General features: G+C 47.9%; 1 protein-coding gene across 3 annotated transcripts in view; it reads right to left on the bottom strand.

Annotated features, from left to right (window-relative positions):
- LOC140189103 (zinc finger translocation-associated protein-like) overlaps positions 1-18249 on the bottom strand; it is a 36361-nt gene that overhangs the window by 9010 nt on the left and 9102 nt on the right. For 2 of the 3 annotated variants that reach the window (XM_072245803.1, XM_072245802.1), the window contains exons 2-3: positions 13616-14047; positions 1087-1989 (exon numbers count right to left, since the gene is read on the bottom strand). In XM_072245803.1, the coding sequence (XP_072101904.1) occupies positions 1087-1989; positions 13616-14047 (1335 nt within the window). The remainder of the gene's footprint in view (positions 1-1086; positions 1990-13615; positions 14048-18249) is intronic. The other variant, XM_072245804.1, reaches the window with a different exon arrangement.

Below are 18249 nucleotides of genomic sequence, written 5' to 3' on the forward strand. Positions count from 1 at the left end.
GTTTTGAGTGTCCTATGGACTCGGACCCCAAGATCCCTCTGATCCTCCACATTGCCAAGAGTCTTACCAATAATACTATATTCTGCCATCATATTTGACCTACCAAAATGAACCACCTCACCCTTATCTGGGCTGAACTCCATCTGCCACTTCTCAGCCCAGTTTTGCATCCTATCGATGTCCTGCTGTAACCTCTAACAGCCCTGCACACTATCCACAACACCCTCAACCTTTGTGCCATCAGCAAACTTATTAACCCATCCCTCCACTTCCTCATCCAGGTCACTTATAAAAATCATAAAGAGAAAGGGTCCCAGAACAATAGATCCTTAGGGCACTCCATTGATCAGCAATCTCCATGCTTCGTAGAGTTGTTGAAAGTGGGTCTAAGGATGAATTTCTCAGGGAGGGGTTTACAGTCATGAAGGGTAAGGAGAGAGAGAGAGAACATTGAAGTCTGGTCACTCCACTACAGGAAGGACGGTGAGGCTTTGGAGAGGGTGCAGAACAGCTTCACCAGGATGCTGCCTGGTTTAGAGGGCATAAGGGGGAGTTAGTGAAGAGGTTATTTTCCTTGGAGGGCTGGAGGCTAGGGGGAGACTGGATGGAAGTTTGTACAACTATGAGAAACAGATAGAGCAGACAGCTGGTATCTTTTCCCCTCCCTGAGTCAAAATGTCTAACACCAGAGGGCATGCATTTAAGGGGGTGAGGTAAGTTCCAAGAAGATGTGTGGAGTTCTGTTTTACACTAAGTAGTGGGTGCCTGGAATGCGTTGCCAGGGAGGTTGGAAGAGACAGATAGAGGCTCTGAGAAAGGCACATGAATTTTCAGAGAAAGTGTGCAGGAAGAAGGGATTAGTTCAGTTAGGGGTTTCCTTACTAGTTTAACTCGTCCGGCACAATATGATGGACCGAAGAGCCTTTACGGCGCTGTACTACTGTTTGAAGTGTGACTAGCAGCTTTGAAACGGGCAGAATGGTCGCCTGCTGTGACGTAGCTGATGGACGTGACCAGCACGACCCGTCATTACGTCACGACCCAAGCTCGGCAAGACAAGAATTGCATGCAATGCACGTTCGGTACCTGGAGGGGGCGCAGGCTCCGCCCTTCTCGGCTCGACCAGGATCTGTGACTGGCTGAGGATCTGGGCTGACTCGGATCGATGAAACCGCCCGTGTGATTGGAGGAATCTTGCACTTGGCTCCACCTCCAGTTTCGGCATCTCGAACTCTGATTGGTTGAAATGGGGCCGGTTGAAATGAACCGCGGCCTCCGCGCTCTCCTGGAACCCGATGTCCAATTGGTTGATGAGACAGATTGGCTCGCCTATCTGCAACTGTTGGATCTGCCCCGCCTCTTCTTGCTGAAATCGGTTCGCCATTGGTGGAACGCCTGCCAGACCAGGGGCGGCCTCAGGCATCTCCATCTGCGATTGGTCCAGCATTCCGGTCCGCCCCGCCTGCGTCTGGTACCCGCCGGGGGGTACCGCCTCCTGCTCGTCAACCTGGGATTGGCCGTAGGGTTGGTGGAGGCCGTCCAGCCCCGCCCCTTGCCTCTTGATATCGCGCCGCGATTGGTTGAGCGGGTGCTCCGCCCAGGTTGCCATGACGACGTCCTTCTGCCTGGGAGTCAGGCTGAGCGAGGCCTGGTGTTTCTGGAGGATGTGCCGCTTGATGGTGCTGAGCTTGAGGGTGGCCAGCGCGCTGCCGCACACCATGCAGACGAGGCCGTGCCGCAGGCCGTCGTACTCCATCAGGTACTCGCTCCTCCAGCGCTCCTGGTAGTAGCGCTTCACCCGCTTGGCGGACGGGCAGCCGGGGCCCTGGCGCCGGCTGACGGGCGGCGGCGGCTTGGCCTTGGCCTTGGTTTTCGGCTTCTTCCCCGGCGGGCGGCCTCTCCTCGCCGGAGCTTTGTATGGCGGCAGCGAGGGATCACGGACGGGGGGCGGCGGTGGGATGACATCCATTGGCGGCGAGGTGGCGTCTACTGAGGAAGACAGGAGCAACGGGTCACTGATGGTATTAATATTAGTTAATATAAAGTAAAGTTTTATTAGCAAAGTACACATTTGGCACCATATACAGCCTCATTCATTTTCCTGTGGGCACACTCAGCAAATCCATAGCAGGGTCAATGAAAGATCAACCAGAGTGCAGAAGACAACAACCATGCCTGTGCAAATATCAAAAAATAACGAGAACATGAGATAAAGAGGCCTTAAAGTGAGGTCATCTCAATGGATGGGCAGTTTTGTTCAGGAGCCTGATGGTTGAGGGGTAATAACTGTTCCTGAACCTGGTGGTGTGGGTCCTGAGGCTCCTGTACCTCCTTCCTGATGGTTGAGGGGTAATAACTGTTCCTGAACCTGGTGGTGTGGGTCCTGAGGCTCCTGTACCTCCTTCCTGATGGTTGTAGGGTAATAACTGTTCCTGAACCTGGTGGTGTGAGTCCTGAGGCTCCTGTACCTCCTGCCTGATGGTTGAGGGGTAATAACTGTTCCTGAACCTGGTGGTGTGGGTCCTGAGGCTCCTGTACCTCCTTCCTGATGGTTGAGGGGTAATAACTGTTCCTGAACCTGGTGGTGTGGGTCCTGAGGCTCCTGTACCTCCTTCCTGATGGTTGTAGGGTAATAACTGTTCCTGAACCTGGTGGTGTGAGTCCTGAGGCTCCTGTACCTCCTGCCTGATGGTTGAGGGGTAATAACTGTTCCTGAACCTGGTGGTGTGGGTCCTGAGGCTCCTGTACCTCCTTCCTGATGGTTGTAGGGTAATAACTGTTCCTGAACCTGGTGGTGTGAGTCCTGAGGCTCCTGTACCTCCTTCCTGATGGTTGAGGGGTAATAACTGTTCCTGAACCTGGTGGTGTGGGTCCTGAGGCTCCTGTACCTCCTGCCTGATGGTTGAGGGGTAATAACTGTTCCTGAACCTGGTGGTGTGAGTCCTGAGGCTCCTGTATCTCCTTCCTGTGGTGATAGCGAGAAGAGCCTGGGTGGTGGGGATCTCTGATGATGGATGCTGCTTTCCTGCAATAGCATTTTATGCAGACGTGCTCAATAATGGGGAGGGCTTTACCCGTGATGGACTGGGTCGTATCCGCTATCTTTTGTAGGATCTTCCCTTCAAGGTCGTTGGTGTTTCCATACCAGGCTGTGACGCAGCCAGTCAATACGCTGTCCACCGCACATCGAAAGAAGTTTGTCAAAGTTTTGATTATCCACAGCATCAATGCCTCTCATCATCTTATTTGCTGAGTATGCCCACAGGAAAATGAATCTCGGGCTGGCAAATCAAAATTAAAAACATATTTATTGTCAAAGTACTGTCATTTATGATCTTCAAGGAGCAATGCCTCAAAAAGAAGGCAATATCCATCATTGAGGACCCCCACCACCCAGGACATGTCCTCTTCTCACTGTTACCATCAGGGAGGAGGTACAGGAGCCTGAAGACACACACTCAGTGATTCAGGAACAGCTTCTTCCCCTCTGCCATCTTATTTCTGAATGGACATTGAACCCATGAACAATACCTCACTACTTTTTTCATTTCTATTTTTGCACTACTATTTAATTTAACTACTATATATACAAACCCCATTTCCAGGAAAGTTGGCATATTTTCCAAAATGCAATAAAAACAAAAATCTGTGATATGATAATTTGTGTGAACCTTTATTTAACTGACAAAAGTACAAAGAAAAGATTTTCAATAGTTTTACTGACCAACTTAATTGTATTTTGTAAACATACACAAATTTAGAATTTGATGGCTGCAACACACTCAACAAAAGTTGGGACAGAGGCATGTTTACCATTGTGTTACATCACCTTTCCTTTTAATAACACTTTTTAATCGTTTTAGAACTGAGGATACTAATTGTAGTAGATTTGCAATTGGAAATTTTGTCCATTCTTGCTTGATATAAGACTTCAGCTGCTCAACAGTCCATGGTCTCTGTTGTCTGATTCTCCTCTTCATGATGCGCCATACATTTTCAATAGGAGATAGATCTGGACTGGCAGCAGGCCAGTCAAGCACACGCACTCTGTGTCTACAAAGCCACGCTGTTGTAGCCCGTGCAGAATGTGGCCTGGCATTGTCCTGCTGAAATAAGCATGGACGTCCCGGGAAGAGACGTCGCCTTCATGGCAACATATGTCTCTCTAAAATCCTAATATACGCCTCAGAGTCAATGGTACCTTCACATACATGTAAGTCACCCATGCCGTGGGCACTGATGCACCCCCATACCATCACAGATGCTGGCTTTTGCACCTTAAGCTGATAGCAATCTGGATGGTTGTTTTCATCTTTGGCATGGAGAACTCGACGCCCGTTTTTTCCGAAAACTAGCTGAAATGTGGACTCATCTGACCACAGCACACGGTTCCACAGTCTTTCAGTCCATCTGAGATGAGCTCGGGCCCAGAGAACTCGCCGGCGTTTCCGCATAGAGTTGATGTATGGCTTCCTCCTTGCGTAATACAGTTTCAGGTTGCGTTTCTGGATGCAGCGACGGACTGTGTTGAGTGACAATGGCTTTCCGAAGTACTCCCGAGCCCAGGTGGCTATAATTGTCACAGTAGCATGACGGTTTCTTAGGCAGTGCCGCCTGAGGGCTCGAAGATCACGCGCATTCAACAGTGGTTTCCGACCTTGCCCTTTACGCACTGAGATGTGTCTGAATTCTCTGAATCTTTTCACAATATTATGTACTGTAGATGTTGAAAGACCTAAATTCTCTGCAATCTTGCGTTGAGAAATGTTCCTTTTGAACTGACTAACAATTCTCTCACGAATTTTGGCACAAAGGGGGTGAGCCACGACCCATCCTTGCTTACAAAGACTGAGCCTTTGATGGATGTTACTTTTGTACCCAGTCATGATACCTCACCTGCTACCAGTTAGCCTGCTTAATGTGGAGTCTTCCAAAACCGGTGTTACTTGAATGTTCTGTGCACTTTTCAATCTTATTTTAACTCTGTCCCAACTTTTGTTGAGTGTGTTGCAGCCATCAAATTCTAAATTTGTGACAAAATACAATTAAGTTGGTCAGTAAAACTATTGAAAATCTTTTGTTTGTACTTTTCTCAGTTAAGTAAAAGTTCACGTGAATTAACATATCACAGATTTTTGTTTTTATTGCATTTTGGAAAATATTCCAACTTTTCTGGCAATGGGGTTTGTCCTTTAATTCACAGGTTTGTATTATTACAGGTGCCTCAAAGACAACAAATTTCACGACACATGCTGATGATATTAAACCTGATTCAGATTCTGAACTGAATGCCTGACGGCTTCACAAGGTCCAACGTTTGTTGACTGCCTGACTTGATCTACTGCAGAGGGTCTGGGGAAGGTTCTGTCACAGTGTGGTCGGGGTGGGGGTTACCAGGACGGTAGATTTCCAAGTTGGACGGCATTCGGAGAAGGCGGTAGCAGGCTTAGGAGGTGGATTAGCCGGGTGCGAAGGGGTGGCTGGGTGGAATGTTGCTGGTGTTCGGGGAAGTGGGTAGGAGGCACGGGGGGGGGGGAGATAATTTGTTGAGCACTGCAGCACGGCGGTGGCGGATTTTGCCGCTGTTCCAAGAAGGCGGTGGCAGGCTTGTGAAGGGGGGTGAGGGTGTTCTGCCATGGGCACAATCGTCCCCAGCGTCCAGGACAACTTCAGGGAGCAAGACCTCAAAAAGATTGGGATGCATCATCAAGAATCCCCATCACGACATATGCCAGATTCTGATTCTGAAATTACAGTTGTTGTTGAAAGGTCTCAGCGTGAAATGTCAACTGCTTATTCCTCTCCATAGACGCTGCCTGACCTGCTGACTTGCTCCAGCATTTTGTGTGTGTTGCTCTGGATTTCCAGCATCTGCGGAATCTCTTGTGCTTATAAATCCACAAAATTAACAAAAAATAAACATACATTTGAGTGATTATTTCCAGACTATTTATTTACCTATTTATATATATTTTTCTATTATGTGTTGCATTGTACTGCTGCTCTAAAGTTGACAAAATTCACGACGTGCCAGTGATGTTAAACCTGATTACACAGCCTTGAGATTTGCCACCTTACAGGCAGCGAGAAAACAAGAAACCCAAAAGAACCCATTTTAAAAAATGACAAATGCCGAATGTGCAAAGAGTAGAAAAAAATAATTTGCGCAAACAATAAAAGTGTTTAGAACGAAAGTGAATCTTCAGACACGAAGCTCAGAGGAGCGACAGCAGATAGCGGGGTCAATGTTGCAGGGCAGCGAGCAGAACTGGCCTGACCCTCGCCTCTGGTCCTTTTCAATCCACCTAGCCCGGAGTTTAAATTGACCAGCCACCGGGCCATTCCTCGCTGGGACCTGAGCCCTATCGCGTGGATACGCACCGGGCTCGGATCCCGCTGCCGCGTTTCAGTCCAAACCTGACCTTTTCCAAAATCAGCCTGGCGTTTAGATTGATCAAACCTCACTCCCGGTTTGCTCCACTCTGAATCTTCTCCACCTCGCACGCCTCAACTCTGTCTCCAACATATAGGTACTTTGATAATAAAATTTATTTTGAACTTTGAGATCCAGAACAACATGTGTAATGTATCATCATCATTAAGCACCGTGTTGTATGACGAGGGCAACCATGGTCTATCTGTGACCATGATTATTCTTGAAAAATTCCTCTACAGAAGCGTTTTGCTATTGTCTTCTTCTGGTCCGTGTCTGTACAAGATGGGTGACCCCAGCCATTATCAATGCTCTTCAGAGATTGTCTAGCCTGCTGTCAGTGGTGGCATAACCAGGATTTGTGATCTACACCGGCCGCTCATTCAACCATCCACCAGCTGCCCCCATGGATTCACGTGACCCTGATCGAGCGGGCTGTTTCACGGCATTTATAAACACGAGAGATTCTGCAGATGCTGGAAATGCAGAGCAACACACACACACACAAAATGCTGGCAGAACTCAGTATGTCTATGCACAGGCACAATGAAAAATTCAATTGCAACAGCGTCACAGGCAAGTAGCCTCAGATACTCAGGCTTCACCAGGAAAACAAATTACACAAGAAAGTTCATGACTGGCGCAAATAAAGTCAAAAGCAAAACTTTGACAAACTTCTATAGATGCTCAGTGGAGAGTATCCTAACTGGATGCATCTCGGCCTGGTTTGGAAACACCAATGCCCAGGAATGGGAACGTCTACAGAAAATGGTGGGTATTTTATTTAATTGAGAGATACAGGCTCTTCTGACCCTTTGAGCTGCACTGTCCAGCAACCCACTGATTTAACCCTTGCCTGATCACGGGACAATGCACAATGACCAATTAAACTACTAACTGGTACATCTTCGGGCTGTGGGAGGAAAGCGGAGCTCCCGGGATAATCCCGCGCGTACAAGGGAAGAACGTACAAACTCCTTACGGGGGAGCCAGGATTGGACTCCGAGCTGCGGTAGCGTTGGATTATCTGCGATGCTACCAGGGTGCCTTCTCCCTCAGAATCAGGTTTAATGTGTCATGAAACTTGTTGACATGCGGCAGCAATACATTGCGATACACAAGAATAAAAACTGTGAATTACAGTAATTAAACTATTTCATATATACAGTTAAATAAATGGTGCAGAAATAGAAATAAAAAAGTAGTGAGGTCGTGTTGAAGGGTTCAATTTCCATTCAGAATTCGGATGGCAGAGGGGAAGAAGCTGTTCCTGAATCGTTGAGTGTGTGTCTTCAGGCTCCTGTACCTCCTCCCTGATGGTAGCAATGAGAAGAGGGCATGTCCTGGGTGATGGGGGACCTTAATGATGGACGCTGCCTTTCTGAGGCATCGCTCCTTGAAGATGTCCTGGATACGGCGGAGGCCGGAGCCCATGATGGAGCTGGCTGATAGGCAAATCCGCCCACCCCCCTCCCACCTTTGATGACATCTACAAGAAAGCAGCATCCATCATCAAGGACTCCCACCACCCAGGCCAGGCTCTCTTCTCACTGCTGCCATTGGGAGGGAGGTACAGGAGCCTCGGGTCCCTCACCACCAGGTTCAGGAGCAGTTATCACCCCTCAGCCGTCAGGCTCCTGAACCAACGTGGATAACTTCACTCACCACTACCCAACCTGGTGACTCTCAAGGACATCTCAAGTTCTCAGTTTTATTTTCCAATTCAATCTTTAAACCACATCTCTATCTTTAACCGATTCTGCAGCCTATGGACTCACTTTGAAGGGCCGTACAGCTCATGTTCTCAGTATTACATATTTTTTACTTGCACAGTTTGCCGCCTTTTACACATTGGTTGTCAGTCTTTACGCATAATTATTCATAAATTCTATTATATTTCTTTACTTTCATCACAGCGCTAAGCAGTATTGCATCCGTATTGTACTGTCTCAGTACTTTTATATTTGTGTGCTGTAGCACTTCTTTTATTCACAGTTATTTTGTAAATAACACTATTCTTCGCACTTTTGGTCAGATGCTAAATGCATTTCCTTGGCTTTGTATCTGTACTCAGCACAATGACAATAAAGTTGAATCTAATCTAAATGCCTACTGGAAAATGAATCTCAAGATGGGGGCGCCACACTATTAGAATCTCCTGACAGACGGTGTCGGAACTGAGCTCCGAAATCCGACAGCACCTGTAAGGAGTTTGTATGTTCCTCCCCGTGACCATGTGGGGGTGGGTTTCCTGCCACAGTCCTTTGACATATCGGCTAGTAGGTTAATTGGTCATTGTAAATTGGCCTGTGATTTGGCTGGGGTGCTGGCCCGTAAGAGCCTGTTCCACGCTCTGTCTCTGAATAAATAATGAGGAGGAGCAGGTGAGGAGAGGTGAAAGGGTGAAGGGGAACCAGAATTGGAAATGGGAAAGGTTGGGGGGGGGGAGGCGAGAGTACTGGGAGTTAGAGAAGTCAATGTTCATGCGGTCTGTTTGGAATTTCCAACAATATAGAGTAGAACCAGTTAAAAATAACAATCACAAAAACACAAACAAGAGATCTGTGAGAAAGTTAAGCTTTTCCCTTGTAAGGATTTTGTAAATTTTACCAAGATCTCTCATCCTTCCAAACTCGATGTGCAGAAAAGACTGACTAGGATGTTGCAGACATTTGGCAGATTGAGTGAGAGGGAACGGTTGAGCCATCTTGGGACTTTATGCATTGGAGGGAATGGGAATGAGAGGTGATCCTGTGGAGGTGTACAAAATCATGAGGGGGTGTAGGTAAGGTGAATGCACACAGACTTTTCCCCAGGTTGGAGAATGAAGAATTTGAGGGCACAGGTTTAAGGTGTGAGGGGAGAGATTTCATAGGAACTTGAGGGGCAACTTCTTCACCCAGAGGGTGGTCAGTATATGGAACGAGCTGCCAGAGGAAGCGGTCGAGGCAAGTACATTAACGTCTAAAAGACACTTGGACAGATTTGTGACAGTGATGGGTCTGCAAAGTTCTGAACTCAAAGATTTTAAGCCCTATCCGGTATATAGCTAAAACCCTCACTAAAGGGAGTTTATATCGTAACTACCCATTCTCCACAGTGAGTTCAGCAGCCAATAATCACTATTTGAGCAGTGTCCCCCCTCCCTACCAAGGAGGAGTTACTGACAGCTAACAAAGTTATTTTAAATACTTCTTTGGTGATACATATTTAACTTCAAATAAAACTCTTCAAACACATTCAAAGTGTACAGAGGATTTGAATCTTATTAAAGATTTCCAAATTTATAACCAATTTCTAAACTACAAAGGATTTCCAAAACATGGATAATTCCTATAAGCTAATAAGATATACCAATGAGTTGCAGACGAACAAGTCATCCGTCTCAGAAATTGAAGGCACAGGAATGGATTCTAGACGCTCCGTCTTTCTGTAGTTCTTCTTGACCATTCCTAACAAGTCAACTGCTCTCTAACATAGAGTCGTAGAAAAGTACGCACAGAAACAGGCCCTCCGTCCCATCTAGTCCATGCCGAAGCCATTTAAGTTGCCTGTTCCCAATGACCTGCACTGGGACCACAGCCCTCCATACCCCCTCCATCCATGTACTTATCTAAACTTCCCTTAAATGCTTCAATCGAGCTTGCATGTACCACTTGTGCTCTCAGCTCATTCCACACTCTCACCACCCTCTGAGTGAAGACGTTTCCCCTCATGTTCCCCTTAAACTTTTCACCTTTAACCCATCACCTCTGATTGTAGTCCCACCCAATCTCAGTGGGAAAATGCCTGCTTGCATTTACCCTATCTATACCCCTCATAATTTTGTATACTTCTATCAAATCTCCCCTCAATCTTCTACGTTCCAAGGAATATAGTCCTAACCGGTTCAATCTTTCCTTATAACTGGGGTCCTCCAGACCCAGCAACATCCTTGTAAATTTTCTCTGTACTCTTTCAATCTTGCTTACATCTTTCCGGTAGGTGGGTGATTAAAACTGCACACAGTACTCTAAACCAGGGAGGGAGGAGGAGAAGATGGTGGCGCGATGCAGCGCGCGCGGCCTCTCCAGTGATGAATATCTGTAATCTGTCAAGTAGGAGGCCATGCACGATTCTGATTTGATGGAGACGGATGTGAGAGCACAGAGGAACACCTGGAGAAACTTCTGAAATACCTGCTTCGCTGCCGCTGCTACTGTGCGATCGAGAATCTCTAGAGGGGAAGGCCCTGAGTCCTCGGCTTTGCTTGTCGCTCGGCGGCCGGGGCAGGGTCGAAGCACTTGGCAGAGATGGTGCGCAGTGTCGGAGGGCTGGTCAGAGGCTCGAAGTTTTCGGACGGACTCAGAGTCGGACATGCTTCCAGGATGCTGCATCGGCAAGTTTGCGGCGCTGGAAGCTCAAGGCAGGGAGAGTTTTCTTCCTTCTACCGTCTGCGTGAGATGATGGGGCTATCGGGACTTTGAGACTTTTTTTTACCGTGCCCATGGTCTGCTCTTATCAAATTACGGTATTGCTTTGCACTGTCGTAACTCTATGTTATAATTATGTGGTTTTTGTCAGTTTTAGTCTTGTCTGTCTTGTGTTTCTGTGATATCATACTGGAGGAACGTTGTATCATTTTTTAATGCATACCTTACTAAATTACAATAAACGAGGACTGAGTGTCCTCATAATCTGATCTGAAATTAGGCCTCACCAATATCTTATACAACTTCAACGTAACATCCCATCTTCTGTACTCAATTGATTTATGAAGGCTAATGTGCCAACAGCTTTCTTTATGGCCCTATCTACCGGTGACGCCACTTTCAGTGAATTATGGACCTGTATTTCCAGACCCGTTTGTTCTACCACACTCCTCAGTGCCCAACCGTTCACTGTGTAAGACCTGCCCTGGTTGGTCCTACCAAAGTGCAACACCTCGCACTTGTCGGCGTTAAATTCCATCTGACATTTTTCCAGCTGGTCCAGATCCTGCTGTCCTCACTGTCCACTACACTCCCAATCTTGGTATCATCTGCAAATCTTCTGATCCAGTTAACCACATTATCATTAAAACCATTGATAGTAGCAATGGACCCAGCACTGATTAATGCAGCACTCCACTAGTCAGAGACAACCATCTACAACCACTTTCTGTCTTCTCCCACAAAGCCAATGTCTAATCCAGTTTACTACCTCATCCTGAATGCCGAGCGACCAAACCTTCTTGAGCAGCCTCCCATGCGGGACCTTGTCAAATGCCTTGCTGAAGTCCATGTAGACAACATCCACTGCCTTGCCTTCATCCACTTTCCTGGTAACACCCTTGAAAAACTCTATAAGATTGGTTAGACTCGACCTACCACGCACAAAGCCATGATGACTATCCTTAATCAGTCCATGTCTATTCAAGTACATCTGTATCCGGTCCCTTAGAGCCTTTCTTGAACAGCAGGACACCCTCCAATCCGCTGGTACCTCACCTGTTGCTAAGGATGATTTAAACCTTTCTGCTCGGGCCCCAGCAATATCTGCACTTGCCTTCCACAGGGTCCGAGGGAACTTCTTGTCAGGCCCTGAGAATTTATCTAACCTAATTTGCCTCAAGACAGCAACGTGAGGTCGATTCTGCTTTGCCTCATTTCTATAGACTCTGTGACTGTCTACTGATAAACACAGGTGCAAGAAGTTCAGTTAAGGTTGGTTCCATGCATCGATTGCCATTGTGATCCTCCAGGGACCAACTTTGTCCTATGCATTCCTTTTGCTCTTAGCATACATATAGAATCCCTCGGGATTCCCTTTCAACTTGCCTGCTAGCACAACCTCACGCCTTCTTTTAGCCCTCCTGATTTCTTTCTTTAGTGTTCTCTTGCATTTCTTGTACTTCATAAGCACCTCATTTGTTCCTGCTGTGCACCTCCTTTTTTTTCCATAACCAGGGTCTCAATATCTCTTGAAAACCAAAGTTCCTTAAACCTGTTATCTTTACCTTTCATTCTGACATGCAGATACAAGCTTTGTACTCCAAAAATTTCACTCTTGAACTCACTAACCTATCCCTCAACGTCAGCAAGACGAAGGAATTGGTTGTTGACTTCAGAAGGAGTAGCGGACCGCACGACCCAATTTACATCAGTGGTGCGCAAGTGGAACAGGTCAAAAGCTTCAAGTTCCTCGGGGTCAATATCACAAGTGACCTGACTTGGTCCAACCAAGCAGAGTCCACTGCCAAGAAGGCCCACCAGCACCTTTACTTCCTGAGAAAGCTAAAGAAATTTGGCCTGTCCCCTAAAACCCTCACTAATTTTTATAGATGCACTGTAGAAAACATTCTTCTAGGGTGCATCACAACCTGGTATGGAAGTAGTCCTGTCCAAGACCGGAAGAAGCTGCAGGAGATCGTGAACACGGCGCAGCACATCACACAAACCAATCTTCCGTCCGTGGACTCACTTTACACCGCACACTGTCGGAGCAGTGCTGCCAGGATAATCAAGGACATGACCCACCCAGCCAACACACTTTTCATCCCTCTTCCCTCCGGGAGAAGGCTCAGGAGCTTGAAGACTCATACGGCCAGATTTGGGAACAGCTTCTTTCCAACTGTGATAAGACTGCTGAACGGATCCTGACCCGGATCTGGGCCGTACCCTCCAAATATCCGGACCTGCTTCTCGGTTTTTTTTGCACTACCTCACTTTCCATTTTTCTATTTTCTATTTATGATTTATAATTTAAATTTATAATATTTACTAATTTTTACTATTTTAATATTTGATATTTGTAATCCAGGGAGTGGGAAACGCAGAATCAAATATCACTGTGATGATTTACGTTCTAGTAACAATTGTTTGGCGACAATAAAGTATAACATCCACTCTATCAAGGCCTTTCACTATTCGATAGGTTTCATTGAGGTCACCCCTCATTTTTCTGAATTCCATTGAGCAGGCCCAGAGCCATCAAATGCTCTTCATATGACATGCCTGTCAATTGTGGAATCATTCTCGTGAACCTCCTTTGAAACCTACTTGATACGTTTCAATGATATTCACCCCTCATTCTTTCAAACCAGCAAGTAAATCTCCCAAAATGTAGCCACTTGCACTCATCTGAGTTAAACTCCATCTGCCATTTCTTGGCCCACCACCCTGGTTGATCCATACATAAAGTCCGCTGCCGGGACTGACGTACCTGGGGCGAGACGCGGTGGCCCTGGGTGCTGACTGGGGCCGAGCCCAGGGACGGGCAGCCCCTCCTGCAGGTAGCTCTGGCCCAATAAATGCTCCTCCCAGCCGGCGATGACGGCCTCCTTCTCGCTCTGCGTCAGCAGCAACGAGGCCTGGTGCCTCTGCAGGATGTGGCGTTTGATGGTGCTGAGCTTGAGGGTGGCCAGCGTGGCCCCGCACACCATGCAGACCAGCCCGTGCCGCCACCGGTCGTAGTCCATCAGGTACTCCAGCCGCCAGCGCTCCTGGTAGTTGCGTCGGTGGCTGCGGCAGGGATACCGCGGAGCTCGGCCTCGCCGTTCCTTTGGCCCCCGGGCTTCCCCGGAGACCGACGGCCCAGGCGCTGGAGTCACCCTGTCCGACCCGGAGACCACACCACTGGCAAAGAGCAGACCACCTTTGGGAGAAAATAGAGGTTTGTCTGAGTGTCTGAGCTCTCCCTGACTCTTTCAGATCAAAGGGGGGGGCAGTGCCTGCACTGACTAGTCAAGCTGCCCTTCCACTCCCTCCTGGGACTAGACACAGAGTGAAGCTCCCTCTACAGTAGGGGTCGCCAACCCGCTGATCGCGATCAACCGGTCGATCTTTGAGACTTTCCCAGTAGATCCCGAAGAAAAATCAAACATAAATACACAAATACTGTTGTAATGTGAGCATTATAAAAGTACGTAATACTAATTAGGCTAATGGTAATATAGCAATATTTTCACTAAAAAGCTGTTTGTAGAGAGAGATTGTTTCTGGGTTGCAGGGGTGTAGTTCCGTTCTTTCTGTCCAGTGCGCATGTGTGTAGCCCCCCCGCCATGCATGGCGTTTCCAGCGTAGCCTGTGCTGCATCAAAGTGACCAATCAGATTAGATAAGAGTGCAGAGGGTCGCAAACATCAATATACGGCAGTGGTCCCCAACCTCCGGGCCACGAAGCATGCAGGGGGGCAGCGGGTAGTCGGGATGCACCCAGCACATTTTTAAGAAAAAAAAGCCGAAATAAACCAGCTAATTAATTAGGTGCCACCCAGCACATGAATGTCGGCTCAGATCAGGGGCGACGCAATCGGCAATCGCTCGTGATATCCTGATAGCATGGTGGAGGCTCCACGAAAGAAGGCGAAAACATACAAATTCCATCCAGAATGGGAAGAGGAATTTCTATTTACCTTGGTGAAAGACAAGTGTGTATGTATGTTGTGCCACCAAACACAAGCACTGACTAAAAGAGGGAATCTGGAGCGGCACCGCAACACCAACCACCAGGAATTTAAAGACACCTACCCCCCAAAGAGCGCAATTCGTGCCAGGAAAGTTGAGGAGCTGAAATCAGGGTTGAAGGCCCAGCAATTGTTTTCCACAAAGCATGCTGCTCAAAATAAGGCTGCTATTGAAGCATCATTTCATATAAGTCACCTTTTGGCTAAACACAAGAAGCCTTTTACAGATGGCGATTTATTCAAGGAAGCAATGGTCATTACCACAGAGACTGTTTTTAATGACTTCAAAAACAAAAACAGCATCACAACCGCAATACATAATATACCGCTCGGCCCTGCAACAGTGACAAGGAGGGAAGAGTCACCGTCAGAGGACGTGAATATTTTTCACTACAGTTCGATGAATCCCTGGATGTAATGCAAACAGCTCAGCTTGTATTTGTCAGAATAGCTTTCCAGGATTTTACAACAAAGGAGGACTTCCTCTCTCTTTTGCAATTACAGGAAAGAACAAGAGGTGAGGATATGAGTTTAAAAAAATATGTCCGTGAAAATGACATCCCCATTTATAAACTGGTGGCAATTACTACTGATGGGGCCGAGCAATGCGCGGTGTGTGTGTGTTACTTTTACAGCACTGAAAGTCGGTGCCTACTTCGGGTCAACTTATCTATGTGAAATTGCATTTTCACAGATGAAAATTATTAATTCTAAGTACAGGAGCTGACTTACTGACAGACACCTCACTAGGGTTGCCAACTTTCTCACTCCCAAATAAGGGACAAAAGTAGCAGTCAAATCCCGGGATATCTGTGTTTATCCCGGGAAAGACTACAATGACCATGAAGCCTTGCACAGGCACGTGTGTGTGCATGCGCGTATGTGCCGATTTATTTTACCCCACGAATCAGTTTTCACTTAATTTTCATTATTTCTACCTTATATAGGCTGTGTATTTATCATATCATTCCTGCTTTTACTATATGTTAGACTTATTTTCGGTTTTATATGTTATTTGGTATGATTTGATAGGTTATTTTTTTGGGTCTGGGAATGTTCAAAATTTTTTTCCATATAAACTGCTTCTTCGGCGTAAAGCATTTCAGCATGAAAGGTTTCATAGGAACGCTCTACCTTAGCGGGGGGAATACGGGACAGTTGGCAACCCTACACCTCACAGACTGGCTGTCTGTAGTTATGAGCCAAATTTCAGGGAACTAGCAGAGAGTATTCAGCCCCAGTCATCACACTGAGTGCAACAGTCAGTATTTATTCATTTATTTTTCGTGTTGAAATAAAATTAAATAATGAAACTTAGAATTAAAGTGTGAAGTATTGTAATATTCTTAAAGAAAGACAGCTATGGCCTGTTTGATATGCTAGTTACAGTGTTTTCTTGTTTGAATTAATTTGAAAGTTTGACAAAAGTATTTTGTGTAATTCAGATACAATTCACCCAAATAAAAGGCCTCAAATTGGAAGTACAATCTGAGCTGTTTTTTCTCTAAACGATTTAGTAGGTAGCTTTTGCCTTTCACTGAGGTCGAGGTAGGGGATCTTGGGCTTAAAAAGGTTGGTGACCACTATTCTACAGTGTAGTCACACACTCCCAGGGTTAGATGCAGAATGAAGCTCCCCCCACACCCTCTCATCACACATATCCAGGAACAGGCACAGAGTGAAGTTTCCTCTATACCGACCCACCTCAGGGTCAGACACAGAGTGAAGCCCCCTCTACACCGTCCCATCACACACTCTCGGGGCCAGGCACAGAGTGACTCTCCCTCCACACCGTCCCATCACACACTCCCGGGGTCAGACACAGAGTGAAGCTCCCTCCACACCGTCCCATCACACACTGCTGGGGTCAGACACAGAGTGAAGCTCCCTCTACACCGTCCCATCACACACTCCCGGGGTCAGACACAGAGTGAAGCTCCCTCTACACCGTCCCATCACACACTCCCAGGGTCAGACACAGAGTGAAACTCCCTCCACACCGTCCCATCACACACTCCCAGATTCAGACACAGAGTGAAGCTCCCTCTACACCATCCCATCACACACTCCCGGGGTCAGACACAGAGTGAAGCTCCCTCCACACCGTCCCATCACACACTCCCAGCGTCAGACACAGAGTGAAGCTCCCTCTACACCGTCCCATCACACACTCCCGGGGTCAGACACAGAGTGAAGCTCCCTCCACACCATCCCATCACACACTCCCAGCGTCAGACACAGAGTGAAGCTCCCTCTACACCATCCCGTCACTCTCCCGGGGTCAGAGACAGAGTGAAGCTCCCTCCACACCGTCCCATCACACACTCCCAGCGTCAGACACAGAGCGAAGCTCCCTCTACACCATCCCATCACACATTCCCGGGGTCAGAGACAGAGTGAAGCTCCCTCCACACCGTCCCATCACACACTCCCAGCGTCAGACACAGAGTGAATCTCCCTCCACACCGTCCCATCACACACTGCTGGGGTCAGACACAGAGTGAAGCTCCCTCCGCACCGTCCCATCACACACTCCCAGGGTCAGACACAGAGTGAAGCTCCCTCCACACCGTCCCATCACACACTCCCAGATTCAGACACAGAGTGAAGCTCCCTCTACACCGTCCCATCACACACTCCCGGGGTCAGACACAGAGTGAAGCTCCCTCCACACCGTCCCATCACACACTCCCAGCGTCAGACACAGAGTGAAGCTCCCTCTACACCATCCCATCACTCTCCCGGGGTCAGAGACAGAGTGAAGCTCCCTCCACACCGTCCCATCACACACTCCCAGCGTCAGACACAGAGTGAATCTCCCTCCACACCGTCCCATCACACACTGCTGGGGTCAGACACAGAGTGAAGCTCCCTCCGCACCGTCCCATCACACACTCCCAGGGTCAGACACAGAGTGAAGCTCCCTCCACACCGTCCCATCACACACTCCCAGATTCAGACACAGAGTGAAGCTCCCTCTACACCGTCCCATCACACACTCCCGGGGTCAGACACAGAGTGAAGCTCCCTCCACACCGTCCCATCACACACTCCCAGCGTCAGACACAGAGTGAAGCTCCCTCTACACCATCCCATCACTCTCCCGGGGTCAGAGACAGAGTGAAGCTCCCTCCACACCGTCCCATCACACACTCCCAGCGTCAGACACAGAGCGAAGCTCCCTCTACACCATCCCATCACACACTCCCGGGGTCAGAGACAGAGTGAAGCTCCCTCCACACCGTCCCATCACACACTCCCAGCGTCAGACACAGAGTGAAGCTCCCTCTACACTGTCCTATCACACACTCCCGGGGTCAGACACAGAGTGAATCTCCCTCCACACCGTCCTATCACACACTCCTGGGGTCAGACACAGAGTGAAGCTCCCT

This window comes from Mobula birostris, chromosome 28, assembly GCF_030028105.1.
Source record: "Mobula birostris isolate sMobBir1 chromosome 28, sMobBir1.hap1, whole genome shotgun sequence".
NCBI classification, from domain to species: domain Eukaryota; kingdom Metazoa; phylum Chordata; class Chondrichthyes; order Myliobatiformes; family Myliobatidae; genus Mobula; species Mobula birostris.